The sequence below is a fragment of the Aulonocara stuartgranti genome, assembly GCF_965226115.1.
Source record: "Aulonocara stuartgranti genome assembly, chromosome: 7".
NCBI classification, from domain to species: Eukaryota; Metazoa; Chordata; class Actinopteri; order Cichliformes; family Cichlidae; genus Aulonocara; species Aulonocara stuartgranti.
The window spans coordinates 64,391,941-64,415,836 of record NC_138945.1 but is presented as its reverse complement, the minus strand read 5'-3'; the positions used below and the strand labels follow the sequence as shown (position 1 = coordinate 64,415,836).

General features: G+C 40.6%; 1 protein-coding gene across 3 annotated transcripts; it reads left to right on the top strand.

Annotated features, from left to right (window-relative positions):
* On the top strand, nt 1–23,519 carry LOC309710447 (SITS-binding protein). 3 transcript variants are annotated; one of them, XM_082539916.1, is made up of 11 exons: nt 1–311; nt 389–1,051; nt 3,827–3,998; nt 12,650–12,857; nt 13,029–13,179; nt 17,204–17,401; nt 17,867–18,135; nt 18,216–18,352; nt 18,751–18,872; nt 20,632–20,811; nt 20,928–23,519. In XM_082539916.1, exons 2-11 carry the CDS (start codon nt 581–583, stop codon nt 21,099–21,101), a joined length of 2,082 nt encoding a protein of 693 aa, XP_082396042.1. In that variant the 5' UTR covers nt 1–311; nt 389–580; the 3' UTR covers nt 21,102–23,519. The 3 variants fall into 3 exon arrangements, with proteins under 3 accessions (XP_082396042.1, XP_082396044.1, XP_082396043.1); XM_082539918.1 differs by lacking the exons at nt 20,632–20,811; nt 20,928–23,519 and adding an exon at nt 19,260–19,330; XM_082539917.1 differs by lacking the exon at nt 1–311 and having other exon boundaries at nt 322–1,051.
* The last annotated feature ends 377 nt before the right edge of the window (nt 23,520–23,896 follow it).

Here is a 23,896-nt window from a genome sequence, read left to right as displayed (position 1 = left end):
CGCATGGAGAGCGCAGGGAGAGTCTGGGAGCACGCATGGGGGTCCCTCCCTTCCAGGCTGCCCGTGGCCTCCTCACCCCGGCGGGCACTTCCAAGACTCTGCCAGGCCCCCTTGATCCCCTATTTCCCCCTCTCTACCTTTCCTCTGAAGAAACTACCCGGCGTTACGTCAGAAAGTGCAGGACAAGCAAGACAGCGTCTTATGAGCTATTCGCAGGCATTGCTGCCAAACCCTACTTGAGGCTGCCTAAGAGCTCACTGCACCCAATGCTATTTACAAATCCAATCCTTTTAAAACATCAGCAGTATGTGGTAAGTCCGTTATTCATTCATATCATTTTATTTCTGCGCTGGGCTTTTTTTTTCTCACAGCTTTCCTCACATGACAGGTCTCTGTTGCCGGCACAATTGCGCAAAAACCCAAAACAGCAGTGTAAACCGTGTAATGATAAAGAGTAGAATGGTTCACACTGTAGCTTCACTGAAAACACCATGACATGATGAAGCAACAGATGATTTTGACGCTCAGAGATTTCTGCAGCATTTTTACTCTTTGACTCTTTGCTGATCTCAAAAACAACATGCCCCACGCTCGAAATAGGAACCCTAGCCCCATCCCAGAGGTAACATGGGATACGGGATTGAAGGAGATGAACGAGACCTGGAAAGGAGCGATAGCCTGTCTCGGGGTTGCCGTCTTCTTCGTAATGACCATCGGGATCATATACTGGCAAGTGGTGGACCAGCCCAACAAAAACTGGATCCTTAGGGGAACTTTCAGCGGACTGATTTGGGAGAGAAAAACCCACTCGCTGCTCATACAGACCCTGACTGAGGATAAGACCTACGTGGAAATTGACGTCGGGAACGTAGGGAACCCCGATATAGAGATTCCCTTCGTGAGGAACCTGTGCTGGCTCAATAAGACCGAGTTCTGCTATACCTGGGACTCGGTGGCCGAGGTGAAGATCTCGCTCGAAGCGAATGAGGATACGGAGACGGAGTGTTACAGCATGACTTGGACACCGGTACACTGTCATGTGGAGCTGAAGGTAATGTTTCTCTTTATGTGCACACGAAATACACAAATCACAGCAAAATGTGGAGTGCAAACCCAGTTTTGCACTTTCTTCAGGCTAGGAACATTAATGTCCCCCTTTGTAGTTTGTAGTTTGCGGAATGACATTGCCTTGCTTTGATAACAGCCTATTTCTGGTGCACAGTGTGCAACAATTTATAAGCAGGTCCCTTTGCAAAGTTTCTCCGTCAAATATTATAGAATAAGAACTTTAAAAGTATATATTTTATATCAATAATCAAGAAGAAAAAATGTATTTCACTCACAATCTGTTTATATAACTTATTAACGGAAAAGAGAAGCTTTCAAAATGGTAGAAATCTCCTTTTAGAAAAAGTTAAATGTGTTTCTTGCGGCATACGTGATTATCGTTTTCAAAAAACCGGATAAATGTTTTAAATTTGTATAAATTTTTTTAAATTTAACTGGATTTTTATATTGATCTCCAGTGTATGGCCACGGAATTATGTTAAACTACGTGAAACAAACATGTGCACATACAGTGTTCTTTTCCTCCATTTTAAAATGTATTTATCTCCATATTTGTCACACTTGGTACTTGTTTCAGATAATCAAGCTAGTTTTACAATTTCACATATTTTAGACAAAGATAACATGAATAAATGCAAAATACAGTTTAAAATGATGATTTTATTTATTAAGCACAAAAAAGGTGTGGCAAATAACAGTTGTTCAAACCTACCTGGCCTTATGTGAAAAAGTAATTGCCCCCTAAACCTAATAACTGCTTGTATCACCCTTGGCAGCAAGAACTCCAATCCAGTGTTTGTGATAAGTCTTAGTCGTCCTAGTAGGTTTTGGCCCACTCTTCTGAGCAGAATTGTTTTAATTCAGCAACATTGAAGAGTTTTTGAGCATAATTGACTTTTCAAGGTCACGCCAAAGTGTCTCACTCTGATTAAAGTCCAGATTTTGACTAGGTCACTCCAAAACCTTAATTTTTTTTAGTTTTTTGTAGTCATTTGAAGGTGGATTTGCTTGTGTATTTTGGTCATTCTGTGCTTGAGCCTCAGTGAATAGCCGAACAGTCTCCTTCAGGATTTTCTGGTAGAGGTTTTCTTGAAAAAGCAGAATTCAAGGTTCCATCAATAACTGCAAGTCGTCCAGGTCCTAAAGCAGCAAAACAGACCCTCATGATTATGTTTGACTCTTGATAGGATGTTCTTTTAGTGAAATACTCTGCTATTTTCAAGCCACATGTAACGGGACGCAAACTTTGCAAAAAGCATTTGTCACATCAGTTCACAGAATGTTTTTCCCAAAATTTTGGGGATTGCCAAAATGTTTTTTTTTTGTAAATGCAAGATGAGTCTTTTTGTTCTTTTTGGTCAGCGGTGGTTTTCATTTTGAAGCTCTCCATTGGATGCCATTTTTGTCTAATCTCTTTCTTATTGCTGAATAATGAACACTGACCTTAACTGAGGCAAGTTAGATGCTATTCTGGGTTCTTTTGTGATCTCCAGGATGAGTTGTCAGTGCACTCTCATCGTAATTTTGGTAGACCTGTCTCTTCTTCAAGTTTTCTCCATTTGTGGATAATGTCTCATTCTGTGGGACTAGAGTTAGAGTAAGAGGGGCTTGTTTGTCTAATATTAATTTTTTGGGATAATCTGAAACATAAGTGTGACAAATAGACAATAAAGAAATAAATAAATCAGAAAGGGGACAAAAATTTTTGTCAAATCGTTGTAGGTGACTTGTTATGCTTCTTCCTGTCTCTTTCTAAAGCCATTTAATTAACTACACTGAGTGAAGTACTTACTGTACTTTCCCCTGCCTTAATCGTCAGAAGCATTTAACTGTTGCAAAGTTTGGGTAGGTTAATCTGTCCCCACTGGAACATTCCTCGACATAACTCCCTGTCATGTGGTGTGACTGCTCACAGAAAATCTTCTAAACCAAAGTCACATTTATTTTCATAATTTCCAAAAATCCTGCCCAGAGCCTCTCAGGTGACTACTTGGCACCTGTTTTGAAACTGCTTAATGGAGCCCAGATTTGCTGACGTGAAAAAATTAACTTAAGTTCTGCGTATTTGTCTCTTGAAGACAGAAGGGGAAGCATTTGTTTAAAAAAATGAAATAAAATTCTCTGACGCTCAATCCCTGCATTTTATTCACTGATATACCAGATGCAACCTTAACTGACACTGAATTTCAAATATTACATTAACTCATCCAGTCAAAAAACTGTTAATACAATGCTTTTATGAATAATGTTATTACATTTGTAGCTGTTTAAATTAAAGTAAAATCCTAATTTGAGAACAGAAATGAAATTTATTATGGACTGTAAGTCTCCTAAAATATTTAGACGCTCTTAAATAATTTGTTCTTGAGAGTTGCTGCCCTAATGCATCAACTGCTGTACTTCTAATTTCCTTATATTTACCACAGAACAGTGATGACAACCAAAAGCTTTCTGTTCTATTCTCTTTTCTTTTCTTATTATTTTGTCAAATACTGACAAAACGTTGGTGCCCTTTAGTGAGGTTGCTAAAGTGTTTTAAAACCAAAAGAAATTTTTTACCCTCTCCTCACAAACATTACTCTTTCCATACTTAATTCAGCTACTATTTTAATAATATATGACTTTTTATAAAGTTAATCGAATTAGTTAATCACTGTTTTATTTTTTCTTGTTTGCAAACATTTCACTCTGGTTTTCTTTCCCTTTTCCCTTTAATGTGTGATTGCATGTATATTTGCACATGCGTGTCTTTATTCAGGACTGCTTCTCCATGGCCAACATATCCTGGTACGGGGGTGCCAGTGTTCGGGGTCAGACTTGGCCGATCAACGATCAGAACACCACGATGCAGCCCTTCATCGTCAGTGATCTGAAGGACAATCCCTCTGGGTTCGGCTCTGCCCTGGAGCGCTACTTCCTTGGCTCATCGGGTAAGAGGTCACTGATGGGATTTGCTCTCGATCTCGTCGTTAGAAATGGATTTAGAAATCTTCTCCACGGCTATGTTATTACAAGAAAAAAGGTCTCCTCAGTAAGGATGTTGGCAGTTTGCCACGCTTGCTATTGGTGCAGCGTTAGAACAAGAACAAGGACTCTTGAAACTTGATCCCACATGAGTGGGTATACCATGTGTGGCGTGAATCCCAGGGCGCGAGGGAAGCCCTGTGGATGTTGTTGTGTTGTCCTACCCTTTTCAGCCCCTCATGTAAGCATTTATGCTTTAGCTGGCAAAAATGGTACTAAAGCAGCGTCCCTAAAACACACACAACATACTAGATAAGTTGGCTTCGCCACATAGATAGTGTAACACGATGCTGGCTGTGGCATGTCAGTTTATTAATTCAGAGATTAGAGTACAAAGGCAATCAAGCCACCTGTAGCATCTTAAATTAACTCTTAGGAATACCAGAGTAATTGTCTTTTGTTTCTATTAAAAGAGCAGGTTGGATGGAGGCCCTGCTGACTCTTATAACTCACCAGGTTATTTTGAGGGTGTTAGATTTTATCCTCGGGGGTAAAGGGGGGAGAGGCAGGGGCTGTTAGCGGATGTGAATGGTTAATATGACTGATGAAGAATGTCTGCAGAGAGTGTGTGCATGTGCGTTTACACAAATCTCATGGACTATGGAGATTCAATTTGTCTTTGTGTTGGGTTGGTTTCTGAGCTACTGCTTAAATAAACTAATCTTTGTTCCTATCGAATTTCGATATCAATCTGAGATCATGATTATTATTATTAGCACACTGACATTGTTCAAAAAATCTTTAATATTCACATATTCTCATTTCTACATGCAGGCCTTAGGTGTAGGGCCTTAAGTGAATATCTTTGAGCTCTGTAAATGGTTTAGGATTTAGCTGTGAGTAACTACAAAACTCAAATAACCTGCCACAGGGAACGCAGTGACATCACCCAATAAGGCGACACAAATAATCATCGACTTCACTGATTGTTAGCACTAGCTTCACTCAGTCATTTACATGCTGATGGAACCGCATGCAACCGCATATACACACATATATCTTTTGCTATGTAACAGTGACAGGCTTCGCCTGAGAGTCACATGACTTAAATCCCTTTTCCACCTTGTGAAAGGATGCCAGTAATTATTAGGACCCCCGTAACCCTTTGTTTATCTGCTTAGCTTTCCACAGAGAGGAAAACACACATGCACACACATGCAGCCAGAGATAGCATGAAATCCCAATGAGATCAACTGTTTATTTGTTGCCAAGTAACCTCTCACAGATACATAGCCCCAAACATAGCAAACTGATGCTCAGCAATGACAATGATGCCTGTTGGAGCATTAAAGGTATATTTAACATGATATCCTGCTTTAAAGTTCAAGGATGTCTTTGTTTGGCTCCAGGATTTGCATAATGTGCACATTAGGCCCGAGAGAAAATGTTTTTCCATGATCAAAGACATTTTCCAAGCATTTCAACACTTCTCACTTTGCTTTCAGATATTGGACACCAGTCCAACAGATCACAAGAACATAAGTTTCATGTATTTTCCTTATTTGCCAACAACATAATCAGTCTGATGTGTGACAAACTAGTAGCTTCTCGGTCCATTTAGTTAAAGAAGTAATTTGTGTAACCTACAGAACATTTCATCACCAACAAGGGCTTTAACCTTCAGACTTGTGTGGTCCTGTGCTGCAAGTAGAAATGTTACACCTGCTTGAACTGCACGAAAGAGCTGTTCTCTCCGGTGTAAACTTGGTACATTTGTGAATTAGCAGCCACTTTTACAAAAGGCATACGAGACAGAGTTTCAGAGGCAGTCCAGTGATGTACTGTGTTTTACTGTCAGAACTGACAGCAAATGGACACCTTCTCAGACCACATCACGTCACATGCCAGACAAATCAATCCATCCATCCATCCAGCCAGCCAGCCAGACATTCATTTTTTCTAGTAATGGAATTCAGGGTCACGGGGGGTTGGAGCCGATCCCAGCTGTCATAGGGCAAGAGGTGGGGTACACCAAGGAAGGATCAAAAGTCAGTTGCAGGGCTATCACAGAGAGACAGGCATTCATTCACATTCACACTTGTGCCAATTTAGAGTCGCCAACCAACTCATCTTGCATGTCTTTGGACTTTTGGAGGAAGCCAGAGTACACAGAGTACACACAATGAGAACATGCACACTCCACACAGAAAGAAGAGGAATGGAGTTAATATCCAGTTATGGTTTAATTCCAGAGTAGTTTGCATACTCTATTAGTATCTACCCTTTATTTGCATGACCCCTGTTATAGTCTCTCTACATGTTGAATTTACATTTATATTTTGTACAAAAATATTGCATTTTACATGCATCAAAATGAATTTGTGCTCATTTTGCTGCTCCGGGCAAAATAACAACACTTTATTCTCATCTGTATAGAAAGAGCATTTTGTCAGTCTTCATTAGCTGCGTTTATCTTCCTTATCTGCCCAGCAGCTCAGTCCAAAGAACCACATGATATCTCAGATTAAAATCCAATGTGATTATGACTGTGAACTAGGTTATTATAGTTAACCAAAACCAAAGTAAAAGCGTGGAAAAACATTCCAGTTAACTAAAATGGAACTAAAAAGCCAGGCTAAGTGTAAACGTCTGATACATTAATCAAAGAATATAGAGATAAATTCAAATGCAAAGGTTTTGGGATGACTACATTAATAGAATCTGCTGCTTTAACATTATTATGGCTGTAATGTCACGTGTATTCCAGTGTTATTGAAGTCGAGACACTGACAAATACCTGTCATAATAAGCAAACTCAGCTTGGAAGCCAGAACTGAACTATAAATGAAATGCAAATAAAAAAAAACTATGGAAAATTCAGCTATAAATCTTATAATGTGTTTGAGTCATAACTGCTTCATTTTTATGGATAATAGTATTGGGACAGGAAACAATTACAGAAGTTTTTGTGGCAAAGAAAATCCACATTCATGTGTGGATATCATTATAGAGATTTGTGAGGTTATACAACCGTGTGAAAGTTTAATTAGAAAAGTGATTTGTTCCTGCTTTTTTTCCTCTTTCTTTGCACTTAATCAAGTCTAATTGAATGCAGATGGAAAAATACTTACAGAAATATAGAGAAGAAATTATATCATATATCACTGGTTATTAGCATGCACAGCTCCTCACCCCTTTCCAAGTGCTAACAGTTTCTTCTCAAGAAAAGTTGCTTTTAAATCCAGCTGTGTCCACCAACACTCAGCAAACCGTGATTAGGATAGTGCTTCTCAATAGGAGTTAGCTGCATGCACACAGCACCGTATGCAGTCATAGACACACAGTACACACTGTTCATGTGTATTTGAAATGCAGCGATATGTCTGCGCCAATAAATGTGTATTGTAATGTGTATTAAAACAAGAACTCCAGTGTTGTTTTTCGTTTAAAAAAAAGGAGATTTTGGGAAGGCAGTATTCCAATAGTAATTTTAAAAAAAAGTAAAACAATCGCCACATGTCTTTACTTTTGGTTAATATTATTTATTATTAATGGACTGACAACACTTTCATCTGAGCTGTCTTCATAAATCTGCTTTGGAGGAACAAACATACAGTTAATGCAGTTTTAACGTAACATTAGGCTTCACAGCTGTTTGAACCCGCTGATCGTTGCAAGTGGCCTGTCTACACTGACTCTAGTTAGTCATAGCTAGAGTTATAAATGTTGTGGGCAGTATAGAGCTGTGGCTGACATTAAAAACTTAAGAGGACTCCTTGGGATAGTTAAAGACCATGGCAGACAGATTGAAATATTTGTGATAACAGAGCATATATGTATGGTAATTGGTCATATTAAACAGAGAATCAAGAAGAGAGGTAAAGAGTAGCAAAGTAAAGCCAAGGTAGAGAAACTGGATGAAAGAGATACAGCATGCCACCATGCAGCAGAGTGACATTTGAGAGCGTTTCCAACTGGAGGAACTTATCACAGCCACACCTGTCTTTATCCATTCAAAAATACAACTGGACTAGTAAGAACAGATTAGCTATTAGCAAAGTAGCATCCTAGATCACATGCATTATAATGGCATATTAAAAGGGCTACAGCTAGAGGTCCGAAGGCTTGACATGGGAATACTGCATGTGTTCAAAAAGATTGTTATTGTGTGCTGCCTGTGGGCTTAAAACAATACTAAGTAGACAAACCAGTAACAGATGAAAACTGTCTCTTTATTTGTCTCCTAAAATAACAAACAAAATGAAATAGATTATAATATAATGAGATCTTTAGCAGTAATGGGAATACAAGCGGCGGAAACGATTATTTGAAACACATTGATTTGAAAGCAAAGTAGCCATTTTTGTCCCGTGTGTGACTAATTAACACGGCAGGATTTATGTGTAAAATAATTGTTGGATGTTGGCACACAAGTGAGAGGTGAATTATTTGCCAGAAATTCTATTCTCATATATAAAAGACTTCATTTTTCCATGGCCTGTATCCAAATGCTTTGTACTGAGCTGAAGTTTGGCTTGCATCGTGAGTTTCCGAATTGTTATTACAAACGAAAGTTCAGAGCAAACCTGTTAGTTTTTTAAAAATGTGATTGTGTAACTACTTTAAATGTCCCCCTCCTGTTGTGCTCAGCCAGCCAGTAATGAATCTAGTTTTTCTTAATAGATTTTTTTTTCATGAAGAGAAACACACAGAACACGCTTTCTCCAAGATTCCTCGCAACAACTTTACAACAACTCTAAGATATTACACCACTTCCTCCACATGCACACGTGACTTCTGTCTCTAATATAACGGAGCTTTATGTTGACAAGGGATAGAACAGTTAAAGCTAAAACATGTTTCCATTACTCAGTTTCATGGAAAGCAATAGAAGAGGAAGGAAGGAAACCACAAAAGAAAAACAGATAATTATCAAAAAATTTTAATGTCATTCAGCAATCTGAATGCAAGGTATCCAAGCTATAAGCTTTTTACAAATGTTTTGGAGATGCAAAGACTAAATACACTCGCTTTCTCCTAACCAGTAATTGAAAGCGCAAATAAGGCTTACGGAGTACCAAAGAGTAAGAAATCAGAAAAGAAATCAGAAAAGAAATCTAGCTCTCTTAACTGTGTTCTTAATTTTTACTAAATATCTTCTCGTTGGAAATGTTTTAAAGATGATTTTCTTATTGGTTTTTAAACCAATCCGAGATCAAGATGCCAAACGTAGGACACTGCTCCAAAACACTCATCTGCGTTGCTCAATAGGTCACGACGAGGTCCCTGGGCAGCTGCCCCGAAACCTCGACACTCCTGCAAAGTAAGATGTGAAACACTTCAAGAATGACACCGTTAGCCAGCTGAAGCTTTGTTAAAAGCAAGCTGTCATCTCCTGTATGAGAGAACTACTGAATGAAAATCACCCCACAACATTTTCCACAGTTGACCTCTTATACTTTCCATGAAGGACAACAGGCAAGAAACAGAAGAAAGACTTTTTAAAGGGTGTAACAACGGGACAGCTTCTGTACTCTTCATATAGACACGTAACTTGTCTGTGGTTGCTCAGGTCATTTCCCTTTCCTTACTTTAACCCTGAGCTTTAGTGAAATCTTTGTTCAAGTGAGAATGTCAGAATATGAGTTTAAACGGTTTGCTAACGTCACCACTGAAGCCAAACAAAAAGTATTATATCAGCTCTCACAGTTTTTAGAGTTTGTCTAATCCAATCTGCTGGTAGTGAAAAGGACACATCTGTAATGTTTGTACAGAACACAGTGTCTCACCCTTGAAACAATAAAACTGATTGATGATAGGAGTAGAGCAGAGAGAGCCTCTTTAGTGTTTCATTATTTCTTCAATAAGTGGGATTGGAAATTTACTACAATGGCAATGTCCCAGTTTTGTGGCCATCAATTTCTTGAGGTTGGGCACAAAAACGAAATTTCCATTGTTAAAGAAGTACATGCCAAACACACACAAACTCGCACACACAGGGTTAGTGTTTGAATGCACATTTTTTTAACCCCTAGTCAGGTCTGTAAGTTTGCACGGTTGTCAGAAAGAACAGTAAAACTATGACAGGTAAACGAGTGCAGTTCATCTGGTCCACAGCAGCAGGGAGTCATAGAGTAGCATTTTCCTTCAGACCAGCACTCTCAAGGATCCTAGGCGCCACATTAAAACCTTACCGACCCTGGTGAAGGTGCACAGGGTCTGCTACCACCTACAGATGTTGAGGTCAGACTGAGTGAAAGTGAGCAAAGAGTCTTTATGGTCCTATAAGCTCAGCACTGTTTTTCTTGGAAAGCTGCAGTTGCACATTGAACAAGGTGTGCATGAGAGACGTGTACGTGAACATTCATGTATGTCCACATATATCTGATAGTTGTTTGATTTGCGTGTCAACAGCTACAAAACTGAGAAACGTCAATCAGATCTGTACAGCAAACGTGTGTAATCTTTAAATTAACGAGAGGCGAGGCGAGAGCATATTTTCCACCAGTCACAAAATGTCACTTTTTGAGAGCTAGTAAAAAAGAAAAAAGAAAATGTATTGAATTTTGGGGAATTTTTAAGAAGCTGCTTTAAAAATCTCCCTCACCTCCTGGGTACACCACTATGGGAGCAACTTAAGGCTTCAAATCTTGTTCATTTTCTTTAAAATGATCATAAATCCTGCTAGCATACGTTGCATCTTATAGAGCGTAATAAATAAACAGGATTAGAATGGTTTGGGTGGGGGGTTGTTTTTAAATGAGAAGCTCCCTGACAGGAAAAAAGGCACACCAGTGCGTTCATAGTGTTTTGAGTAAGATTTTATAAACAGACGACAGGATTTGGTATACTTAACTTTCAAAAATGCACGTTTAATCCGAGATGGAATAACAGGTACAGCAGTTTAGGATCAGTTTGTCTCATTTCCTTGAGGCTCTGCAGTGTCATTTCCAACAAAAATTAATTATGACTTGAGAAGGCAAATTCAACTCCATTTTCCACTCTGTATGCACTTTAGTAAAAGCCACTGTTTGCAGCTTCAGCAGCACATTAGTCTACGAGGCTTCTTGCTGTCTGGTGTAGTCCTTTTGCGTATGTTTCCACTACTTTCTTTCCACTTCCATCCTTCTATAAATCTTTATAATTTTCTCTGCAAACCACATCATACACCACCATACTCTTTCAAAGCACCTTTGCCTTATCAACTTTCTTCTATCGCGTCCATTCAACTCCTTTGTTATTGAAAATATTTCTGTATGTCAGAAATACATAAAATTAAATGTTTATCATAAATATTTCCTAAATAAAATCTGCATTTATCTGCCATTTATAAATTTGTAACAAACACGTGGATGTTGACCTAATACCTTGTGAGAGGCAGCTGAGGTGTTACCAGTATCTCTTTGACATTATCCATTGCAAACACGTGGGAATTACCCTGAGGCTGAAGGCTCCTCACAAGGCTTTTAAATACTGATCTCTGAAACTATTAATCTGATTATAAACTGGTACACGAGTATCCCGCCTGCTCCTGGTCCCTGCTTCCATGAGAACAGTAAGCCCACTGAAACTAGAGAGAGCAGCTGAAATGAGCCAAGGTCTCACCAGTTTCTCAGACTGTCTAATCTGTCCATTGATTGGTCACAAATCTTAAACCCCAGTTTGGTTACTTTGAGCAGCTTTTGCAAAATCTCAATACGAGGTCAGGGTCTGTGTTAATGGCTCAGTTTATTAGATGGGACAGAAACATAGCCAAGCAGAGCACAGAGGAACTGAAGGTTGTTAAAGCTGGGAGGGAGAAGGTGGGAGTCAGGTTAGGGGAGAAGTGGTTAGGGTTAGGGTAACCTGAGATGAATGGGGCATTCCTTCCAGGGCAACTACATCTGCAGATACAATTTTCAGCTACACATAATCTTGTCATTATGCAAGCCATCTGATGGACTGTATGTGCATGCAGTAGCAGAAATCTAAAGAGGCCCCCTTAACTGCAAGGTTTTAGAAGGATAAAGTAGACAAAAATCATCTTCAAATCTTCAATATTTCTGGTAAGTTTTGTTATTCGGAGAGGGAACATGCACGGGACATTCAATGCTCGTGTTTGCCCAGAAGCAAGCATAATGGACAAATAAAAAATGTTTCTAACCCTGCCCTCAGTGTTACTTTCCAGGCTACCTGAATCTCATTTCACTGGTCTGCAGTGTAACCTACCTACTTAGAACTTGCCAGTAGTTTCAGGGTAAACTCATCCAACTGTGTGCTGCTATATCTCATTCTGGGGAGTGTTTTTCTTACATCTGAGTGGAGCAATATCAGCTGACACAGGCTGCACTCTACCTCCCACAACACTCCATCCGTCATACTCATACTGGTCTCAGTAACACTCATGCACTATGTCATATAAGTGGAATTTGCAATGGACTGTCTTATTTGCGCTGATCTCTGCCTCTTTAAATCATAACTGTTTGAATTACCTGACTTTTCCTTCGCATGAGTGTATGACCTAGACTGTGACTTTATATTGCAGCTGTTTATCTGACTCCTTAAAGCAAGGTTTCATCCACAAGCATAATGTAAGCTAATGACCGACGCCCATTCCTGTGTGCTTCCTACCATGCAGGTGTCGCAGTGCTTATATCTCCTGACATCCCCCTGCAGCTCGGGCTGGACAGCAGACAGCAGTTCTGCCTACAGTCACTTCCAAGTATGGAGCGACTCCCTCTGCAGTACACTGTGTGTGTGGCCCACAATGTAAAAGCTGCTCACCAGGAAGCAGTGCAACAGCTCTCGGAGCACAGCAGGGAGCTGCCCAACATGAAAGCACTGCGGTTAGTTCAGTTTAGATTTAGATTAGACCAGATGTAAATTTCACTCTGCTTCACTTCTGGTTATTATAACAGCGGTGCACTGGTGTGGTTGGTGAGCACCGATTGAAACTTTAGTCTCGCGAGCCAACTGTGTTTAACTGTTCCAGTCTGATTCCTGTGTGTGTGCCGCAGGCTACCATTCTGGAAGCTGCTCGCCAACATGGACTCAGGGCCGAAGGTGGAGCGGGAGATGAGGACTTTCTCGAATCGTCTGAAGAGACACCAGCTTGGGGAGGGAGTCATCAGCCTCAATGAACATTCCACCACCCTCCTTTCTGATATGGTACATGATGCAGACACACACTGACTACTGAACTGTGCTGTGTCTTCTCCCAGCCTTTAAAGGCTGTGACAGAGTTAAGTTTTCATTGTGAAAATATTCTGCTAAGGCAAACCCAATCTGGGTCGGATAAAAATCCCACTGGTTAAACCGTTTAAATGAAATAAAAAATAAAATTAACCCACCAACAGGATTTAACAAATAGTGGATAAGGATTGGTAACACACTCAGTGTCTTGACAGTTTTTGTATGGCAGGTGTGAGCTCTCATATTAATAAATAGATTATAAAAAGTCAGCACTGCATCATAAAAGGTTGCTGTTTTCAGCATTTTCGAATGCAACCTTTGCTTTATCGCACTGAAGTGGACATTCCTGGTGGATTGGGCCACCTGCTGCGGTGCTGCTGCCATTTGCCATTGCAGGTATCAAATGATGGAGATAGAAGTTTTGCGGATGCAGGCATCAGCTGTATTTAGCTTAAATTTTTATTTAAACATTACAAATATAGTGTGTTGACATTATAGCTGGCTGCAGGGGCCATGCTTTATGTTCAATTCTACTAGTCTGTTGATACGAGGTCTTGAAATGAGAAGCCAGTTCATGGAGTTTCTATTTTCAGTAGAAGCTCTCTTCTTTTACTAAGCCTAGAAAAGTTTGTTAACCCAGTGACTAGAATTAAGATGTGTATATTATTCTTTTTTCATTCATCTTCATTTCTTCCGCTGCATAGCTGCAGATTTTCATAATCCACTGCTTCAACCACAGAGGTTGTGTCAGGTTTTGTGTGTGTGTCAGAACAATTCACTATTTATGCACAATAAACAAAGGAGCATAGCGCGACAATTTCTGTTCAGCGCCAGACTTGCTTGTAACCTATATCACCAATTATGTTAAGAAAAATGACGTATTAACTACTACAAAACTCTGACCTTTGTGGGAATGCTTGGAGCAGACTAACATGTGAGCTGGGGTGTTCTGAGACGTTATATTTGGTATATCCAGACCATCCATCAGCTCTTACTTTGGAAACATGGCTTAAAAAATTTCACTTCAAAAAAAAAAAACAAAAAACAAAAAAACAAAACGATCTCTTTACCCGTCGGCTTCCTGTGGCTGTCATGCGACCGGCTATTGCAGTTAATAATACAACAGCTTCATGCCATTTTTTGGGTTTCTTTTTATCGCTGTTTAAGTGAGTTCAATTGAAAGCCTGCGTGCGCTAGTACCTCTTGCCACAAGTTCCCAGAATCCTTTGCGGTTTTATCCCTGAATGACGTCACATTTTCAATCTTTATCCTGGTGGGCCGGTCTCTAGTCAAAATGCCCGGGCCGATTTTTTGTCCCAGTCCAGCCTTGACTGAACTGGCTGGATTGGAAACACGGACAGTACACAACATCAACGAAATGACAAAGACCTGGTGGAACCGAGGAACTTAAATACACAGGTTGAATGACGACAATGTTTGGAAACAGGTGAGTACAGGGCTGAACATAATCTGACTAATGACAAAAGCTGACAGGGGTGGGTGGGAAGGAAGTGAGAACATTAATGTGGCGAACTAAACTGAACATGAACAAACTGAAATCACTAACAACCCAGGAGTCCTTCTGCCACCACTATTCACAGTCTTTGACTGAACAGTCCTTGGGGGAGCAGAAAAAAAAAAAATCTTCCCAGTCCACATCATCGTCTATTTTTTTAAGTGAAGAGTCAGACGAAGAGTGCGAAAAACAATCACTGGAACTCACCACCGGGAGTTGCTCAAAATGGTCCATATTATGGAGGCGTGCGCGCCGCTTTCTCCGGGAAGAGGAAACCTGCAGGGTAAACAACTGAGCCTCTGGCGCGGGAGCCTCCGTTGAGCAGAGTTGGGAGGCAGAGCAACTGTGGCATGGCGAGGTTGGAGGTCCAGTGAATAAGGCGGCGGGTGTGTGAGCGAGGAGCGGAGCGGCAAGAGAAGGAGCGGCTGAAACACGGCGAGAAACGCCCACTCTCCGCGGCAAATGCTCCGGTGCAGGTGAGGCAGCAGGTGGGGGAACGCGGCGTCTGCGAGGCCTGCCCAGAGCCAGGCGAGTCCCCTCGAAGACATGCTCTCTCTCCGCTGTTTTCCCCTGAACTCCTCTGCCCAACGGGAAAGTGCTGCCTCCTGCCGCTCATAGAGGTCCGAGTCCGCTGGGTTCCAATCGTGTCTTCGTGGCACGGGTCGTGTCATTCTGTCAGGTTTTGTGTGGAGGCGAGGAAGAAGGAACCCAAACGCAGGACTCGCTGGTAGGTGACGCCTGGTGGTTTATTGGATTGGAAACACGGACAGCGTACACAACATCAATGACACGACAAAGACCTGGTGGAACCGAGGAACTTAAATACACAGGTTGAATGATGACAACGATTGGAAACAGGTGAGTACAGGGCTGAACATAATCTGACTAATGACACAAGAGACAAGCTGACATGGGAAAAAACAGGAAGTGAGAACATTAATGTGGCGAACTAAACTGAACATGAACAAACTGAAATCACTAAGTCAACGACCCAGGAACCCTGACAGGTAGTAAATCTGGTAAGAGTTCATTGGTCAGAGGCCCACAACTGGTCAGAGATAGAGATGAAGGAGTTTTCTTAAGTGGATCTCCAGAGCACTGGAGGCAGGGAACAAGGGAGGGAGGACAGGTTCAGTGAAATGTTACAACATAGAAAAACAAAAGCCAGATTAGGTTTGTTTGTTTGTTTGTTTGTTTGTTTGTTTGTTTGTTTGTTTGTTTGTTTGTTTGTTTGCCTAACAGAACTTAGTTCCACAAAATGCCGATCAAATCTTCAGGACACTTTGTGATGCCTTACAGCATGTAAATGGGGCACTTCATCATCAAATATGTTTTCAGATATTCTTTCAGCTGCACATTCATACAGTTCCCTTCCCTAAATGCTATTGCAAACTGCCTGGTAACGACACCACCGGACCACAGTCAAGTCAATCCGTGTCAACACCTGGTAGAACCTGGTGGTGTTCCGTTACAAAACAAATATAGTTGAGAGAAGACAAACAGAGCCTTTCCTAATAGGTATTAGGTTGCTCTGAGTGTGGTAACTGCAGGATGGCAAAGAACTGGGTGTTCTGAGATTTGAAGGAACCTTAGCCAACTAGAGCAAGTAATCCCAGCTTGATGCTCAGATATGACCCAGACTGTACAGCAGAAGACCATGCAGGCAGAAATGCAATCAGTCCATAAAAGGTTATTTCCAGACATCCTGTTATATACGTACACACTGGTAATGTTTCCATTGCATTTTCAGTAGTTGTGAAAGAACAGAAACAAAATAATAATACAGAATAATATGCAATCATGATGGATGGCGGATATTAAGGATATTAATCACCAGTTTTGTTGGTACCACCTCACTTCACTCCCTTCATACTTCAATAAAGAACCAGCCAAGCATAAAATCCTGCATGGAAACTTACAGAATTAACACATTAGGCTGTGTAGAAGTGTGGCTAGCAACAATGATCCCCTTTCACTCCAGTTTTACAAGAGTCCATACATTTTCAGTCACTCTGTTAATTTTTATTTTACAGTTTCCATTTTACTCTGCAAGAACTGGCATCAAAGTGATTTGGTTATTAATAGGTTTGCATTATTTCTAATTTTATTACATAGAAATTAAAGTAAATTTTTAGAATAAAAGCCTAGAGTCTAACACATTATTTGAATTTCTTTGCATTTTACTTCTTTCTGGATTAAAAAAAAGCAGAAGAAATGAATGGTTAGTGGGGGGGGGATCTAAGAAATTAAACAATATGAGCTAATATAGCCTTTCCTCCCACAGCTATTTTACATATGATTTGTCTTGTTCCACAGTTATGTAATGCAAAGTTTCCAAAGGACTCTAGCAAATGTCAAATGGTTCTGACAGAAGTTGCATTCTCAAAGCTACAATTCTGCAAAGCAACTTTGCAAAGGTGTATGCTAGTAGCACCATTAAACTATTAATTTAAAATTGTTGTCTGTCTTTTTGTCACTTTGCAGGACCATGACTACCTCAACAGCAGGAAAAGGGGGATGTCCAAGAGACTGACCAGGGACCTCCCACTTGTCAAGCTTCTTAACATTTCCATCACCATGTCCCCTTTCCTGGGGGTGGACACCACACAGTTCCACACCTCCCTTATTGATGGCACTGAGGCCTACTGGCTCAGTCTCCCTTCAGCCCCTCAGGGACAGCTGGTGAGGCATGAGAGGCACACACTATCATATTGTAAACCACTTAGTTGCGTCCACAGTAATCCACATTTGAACTTTGAACTGAGATTTATGTATTTTCATTTAGTTTGTTGTTGTGGGAGGCAGTATAAAGAACCCACCACATTTTTATTTCATGCTAAGTACAGTTTTCCCTGACAGTTAACTTTCCTCACGCTACTAAAACACTCTATTCGGTCAAACATGAAACCAGACAGAGATTTGGGGATATTTTCCTCCTGCATTGCAGACTCTCTGCATTAATCAGCTCCAGTTTGATCAAATTAAAAAAGCAATGCAATGCAAACGCAGTAGGACTAAACCAGGAAATCTATAATTGCAGCAGCAGTTGCACTGCGGTTTATAATTAGTCAATTATCCACAGAGAAAATAATAGCAGTGTAAAATAAACACCAATTAGAATGCAGTTGCCTCTGTCCCTCTACCCAGATCCCTGTGATGAGTCAGTGGCGAGGAAAGTTCTGTGTAAAGCTGAACATCACAAATCCAGGAGCAGTGAGCTGGTTCCTGGACAGGGTAGGAGCCCTTCAAACCCATTTAGGGATGGAGTACATCATGCTGGAAGGGGGCGAGGGGAATCTGTTTGAGGAGCAGGCACTGCGGCCACCGCAAGCTCTGGGTGGAGACAAGTACATCAGCCTGCTGGCTGACCTGGCCACCAGGATAGGAGATTCCACCATTATGACTGCAGGGACACGGTAATCTGTCAGCTAATGCACAATGACATTGCTTCCCGTAAGGCACATTTGTGTTTATTAGGACTTTTTCTGTGTCTCAGGTCCAGTTACAAGCCACTCTTTGTGAGGATGACCCCCCTGCAGTCTGATTGGAGCCCGATGGGTCTTAAGGCCTTCATTCCCAACCTGTTGCACCACACTTTGCTGGGATACAACTTCCTCATTCCTGATGCAGTAGGTAATACGAGAACCTATGGGTCCCTTTTTTATCACATAGTGATATTTTTGCCTTTTTGTGAGAACTGAAAAAAGCGCTTGATTAGTGTTGCTTTGGACAAAGCTGGGAGCTGTCAGTAAAACATGGGCCTGATATAACTGCCGTGAAACATCTTAAATTGTTCATTAGATATGAGGTATGAGTTGTATCAAGATAGTTTTAGTACAATGTTATAGCCCACACTAGCTTGCAAAACACCAGTAATTAACATGAACCAGATCTAAAAGGATAAATTGATCTTTTTCCAAAATAGAGAAGCCAACGTACATCATATTGCATTGTCTTAAATCTGCAAATTAAAAAAGCCGCACGAGTACCCACTGTTTAACTGTTTTTGTCTTTTCTCTGCCTCTGCACAGGTGGCTCTCTGTCTGGAGACCTGGTCACAGATGAGGAGTTGTTCATCCGCTGGCTGGAGATTGCAGCCTTTCTTCCTGTTATGAGCTTCCACACACCACCCTGGATCTTCGGGGAGGGCCAGGTATACTACCGGTCTGCCTCGTGTAGCCACCCGGCAGCAGCCTGCGTTTGGTGCCATTACAGCTGTGTCATCCACATTAGTGACAACCTAGCAGGTTCACATTCTGCTCATGACTTGCTAACCAGATTTTCGCTTGTGAAGATTTACTGTGGAGAGATCAAGTGTAGTGAGGTGTGAATGCTGCCAATTAGATGTTCTAAAAGGGGGTGGGAGATTATCCTTCCTTCCCACATGCTGCTGTTGAAAAAGTGGTTCATTGGCCCAACAGCCAGCCCTCAATTCTGAGGGTCAAGCGCTGAGAAGTTCCCACCGATTCTTTTGCAGAGGAGCTAGAGGACTGCTGAGACCTGATCTATCAAAACTCAGATCTGACTCTCCCCTCAGCAGGAGGGGCAGGACTGAACCATGAACCTCTCCATGGGAAATGAGGAACACACTATTCACCATGCACAGCAGGAAAACAAAGCCTTAAGTCTCTGATGACAGGTATTGATGCTTTTGACAATGTGTTACCAGAGCTCAGGTTCCTGAACAAAAAACGCTTTATGCTCCTGCAGAGGAAGAAGGGTAATGCCCTCCCTAACCCCCTTCCCCTCCCGCCTTTCCTCATCTCATTCACCTGTGGTTACGAGTCCATCTGGTCTGAATTACAATCCCTATTCTAGATTTATGGCTCGCTCTCACTCTCAAGGGCCACTTCAGCAGGAATGATAATGAATTTGAGGACAAGTCTTGGAAAAATACTTTATTGTGGCAATTAAGATTTCCATGAGTAATTGACAAGTGTGACAGAGTGGGAGTGATCAAATGAATTTTTTTCCACTAGGAGGGAGCTAAAGCAGCAAAATATATTAGTTGTGACTTGTGTTGTGTGACAAAGATAAAAATAGGCCTTTTTGGACGGCGAGGCATTTGACAGCAGCGATGTTTTCCATTTTGGTCTCTTGCATGGTCTTCAGTTCATAAACCCAGATGAAGTGAGAGCGGGGAGATATTTTAGTGGAGATAGACTGTTGCATTGCCCATGATAAATGACTCTTTTATAGACATTTTTACTACAGTTTTAAATGTGGTGCACCTTTATTTCCAGAATGTGTGAGACTGCAGTCGGTCACAGACAGGTCACAGCAGCAAATACGTTGGAATCGAATAGCAGCAAAACCTCAAAGCCACACACATGCCTGGCTTCTCAATTAGGGAAAGATTCACTCAAACCAGTGGCTCATTCCTACAAATGGTCTCAATCCCAAGTCATAAAAATACATTTTTTTATAGAGGCGGTCAAGTTTTGTTTTTGTCGTGAGACTCTGAAGAGGATGTGACCCTTCCAGAAATGCTGAAGTCGTTTGGGCAAAGGGAGACAGCACAAAGGCTTTGGCAGAGTTAAACCCACTAAGTCAACAATGAGTGACTGTTGAGTTGAGTCTGCGTGTAGAGATGGCACAAATGTCCTTAGCAGACCTCACTGTCAATATTTTTCTTGTACTGAAATCCTTGCGGTGGATGATTTAGTTTAGGAAAGGGCTGGTCACTGGTTTCAGTTACTCTGTTGATCCAGATTTCTTGAAAATAGATTCTTTGGATGAACGATGTGAAAAAGGCCTAAGTGGTTCTGAATGAAAATACTGCCCAAGAAAAAGGCAACGATGGATTTTAATTCGATTGTTACAATCCTAGTTGTTTTCTTTTGTTTTTTCTTTTTCTTTTTACTGTAATCCACAATAATGTTCGTTCTCGTGTCTCAAATTGTAATCCATAGGTGCTAAACCTAACTCGGAACTACCTAACAAGGCACCAGAGGGATGTGGCACCGCTGATTGAAAAGTATGCAGAGGAGTGGCAGGTGACGGGAAACCCCATCTATCGCCCAATGTGGTGGCTCAATCCAACTGACTCCATGACCTTTACCATCAATGACCAGTTCCTCATTGGAGATGAGGTCAGTTAATGGAGTTCTGATGATGTGGGATCTAATGCACTTGGCATGTTTTAGCAACTTCAGCCGTATCCTGATGTCACGCATGTGCAATCTCCCTTATACGTATTTATTTTCAGGTCTTAGTGGCACCCGTGGTGGAGAAGGGGGCAGTGCAGAGGGATATATATTTACCTGACGGGGGCTTTCAATGGCAGGACAGTCAGAACGCACGGGTGTTTGACGGGGGGACGTTCTTGCACGACTACCCTGTCCCCCTGACGGAGGTGGCTGTTTTCTTACGGAGAAGCTGACTCGGATGACTGTCCCACAGAGTCACGTGATTTATCCTGTTACTGTTTTGAATCAAATTCTTTTTTTAGGTACTTGTGCTGTTCTTAACTTGCACTTTTCTACTAAAGACCATTGACCCTGCCTCAAGTGCTGCCTTGAGACGATTTGTAGAAATATATACATACATGTATATACATTTTTTTTTTATACTTGCACTTTATGGTTCAAAATATTTTTTTCCTTTATGTTATTTGTCTTCTTTTCATTTGTTTTTTTTTATGCTGAATGGTTTTACCTCTTAGTGATTTGTTTCTGGACTTTTTCATCCACTCTGCTGCTTTTTTTGTTTGTTTGTTTTCTTTTTTTTAATGGTTCTGGAGAAGTATGTGTGTTTACATACTGCATTTCTACAGTCTTTAAATTTGTAGCTGCTGTTGGCTCTCTTCATAAGGAGGAACAAAGCAAGCTCCTTGTTTGCTTAAAAGTATCTGAATTTCTCAAGAAGACCAAATGAAGATGCAGAAAGACAAGGAAGGCGGTTAAAAGGGCCTTTTGAGAGAAACACTTACTGGTGGGAAATTAACACAGGAAGCACCATGGTACCATATGTCTTGCTCACTCTATGGAAAGGCTCTTACTTGAACTCATCAGGCCAAAGGGCCGATGTTTTATGAAAGATGAATGTACCTCAAGTAACGTATATGAATTGCTTTACAAAGTCATTAGACACAACAGCCTATCACCCCATAGTTCATATTCTTAGAATAGTTAAGTCATAGACATCCATGAATGTCCCTTTGTACTGTATGCTGATGAACTTGAGGCCAAGCCACTTTCATCGTAACTTTGCATATATTTAAATTTTAGATTAGAGTTTAACCTGCTGTATCAAGCGCTTTTAAGTGAGTGCCTCTTTCTTTACTGACTGTTGATGTGTTCTTACATGTGAGCCGAATTAAGTTGTAAAGACAACCTTGCTGATGACACCACATGGGTGAAAAGGAGATTTTGTATAAATACATGTAATCAGACCCTTTTTATCTGATAATCTGACTGTGATATCACTCCCATTCATGAGTAGGAATCCACCAGCAGCAGCTGTGAGGCTCAGTGAAAGACTTTGGACCAGGTATAAAGATAGTTTGGTCCAAAAGATGCAAAATCTGACTTCCAATTGTGCTAAAAATCACTCTTTTGGAGATTTCTCATTTGTCTATTCTGTACAAAAACCGAAATGGAAAAACAAAAAGTTGTATTTTTGTTATTTCTTAAGCCTATTTTACTGAAACCGGTAAATTTATTTTCCAATTTCTATGCAAACGTTGAGTGTCTTCAGTTTATAATTACTTGATAGGGACATATGATCGATGTGTCATATGATGGTACTTTTCTACCTACTACTACTCTCACCATAAAAATAAAGTACAAAACTTATATTTCTCCAAATGTTGAGCCACATCAAATAAATACAATGCTCTCAGTTGTAAGCATACCATGTTTGCATATGAGAAATTGGCTTTTTGGAGAGAAACAAAGTATTTGTGAAGGATTCACCTGAAATTGCTGGAATTGTTGAAAGCACAGATGTGCAGAGGCCCACCTGACATAAACCTTCGTGAGTAATTCAGCTTCTCTCCTCGTGTGTACCATTACATAGCCTACTCTCTGGACTATCTTTACACTTCTATCACTTTCTTAAGTTTAGTTGTTTACTTGTAAAAGCTGTTTGAACCCAGACTTAATGCTCTAAGCAAATGAAATGTAAATGAGACTGATTCTATTTTTTGATTATGTTTAAAATCAGTCCAAGAAGAGACGTAATCTTTATACCCTGAAGCTCGGCTCTTTATAGTCAACTGTCAGTGTTGCTTTTTTTTTTTTTTAATCAATTTGTTCCATAAAGGAAAATCTTAAATGGCAAACAATGAGGATACAAACTCTGGAAACTTAACATTTATCTCAACTAAATTGATTGTGTAACTTTGATCTAAAAAGTTGACTGTATCAGCTCAAACACTCAGGTCTAATGAAGTTTCCTATCAGATCACCGGATGTCTTAGTGCAACGCAGTATGTTGTGAACACATTAACGTCTTAATGTCTCCTGGGGCAGAATGTACAATGGACACACTGTGATTTCCCATAGCCCTTCATGTGAGGAGCTTTTCTTTTTCCCATTATATAATGCTGTTATGGAATGCTTTGGTAGGTTAATGTAGGAGTTGCAGGAAAAGCTTTGTTGTGTTATTCCTTCCCTCTACAGACTGAGTGAGCCATGTGCCTTAATATGCCACAAATCTGGACGACACAGGTGTCTAGATTATTGCAGTATCAGCAATGACCGTAATACAATGACTGTGCCATTACAAGTGTTTTTCTCTCTTCTGTAAATCAGATAACATAGAATGACAAAGTTGCAATAAAGTTTACATTTTCTTACTTAACTCATCAAGTTTGCATTTACTTCATGACATACTGGAGGCCACATTCAAGTGGAGCTGCCAGATTTTAATTATTATTACTTCAGAATTTTTAGTTCAAATCCAATCCTGAAGTTTGCACATTTTTTTTCTGTCTTGATGCTGGTTTGTGTTTGACTGTGCAGGCAGTGGCAATCTGCAGTTGCACCGATCAGGCGCAACATTATGACTACTAACAGGTGAAGTTAATAACACTGATTGTCTCTTCATCATGGCACCTGTTAGGGATATATTAGGAAGCAAGTGAACAATTTGTCCTCAAAGAAGAAGCAGGAAGACTTGTCCAACTTGTGATGTAAAATTGCAGTGCTTCTGGGGTGTTCCTGGTCTGTAGTG

Bases quoted from the DNA above. Each gene is read 5' to 3' on its own strand.
- LOC309710447 (XM_082539916.1), top strand. From the start codon at position 581: ATGCCCCACGCTCGAAATAGGAACCCTAGCCCCATCCCAGAGGTAACA. The intron at 3,999-12,649 runs GTAAGAGGTCAC...CCTACCATGCAG, and splicing joins CTACTTCCTTGGCTCATCGG to GTGTCGCAGTGCTTATATCT. The intron at 17,402-17,866 runs GTGAGGCATGAG...CCCTCTACCCAG, and splicing joins CAGCCCCTCAGGGACAGCTG to ATCCCTGTGATGAGTCAGTG.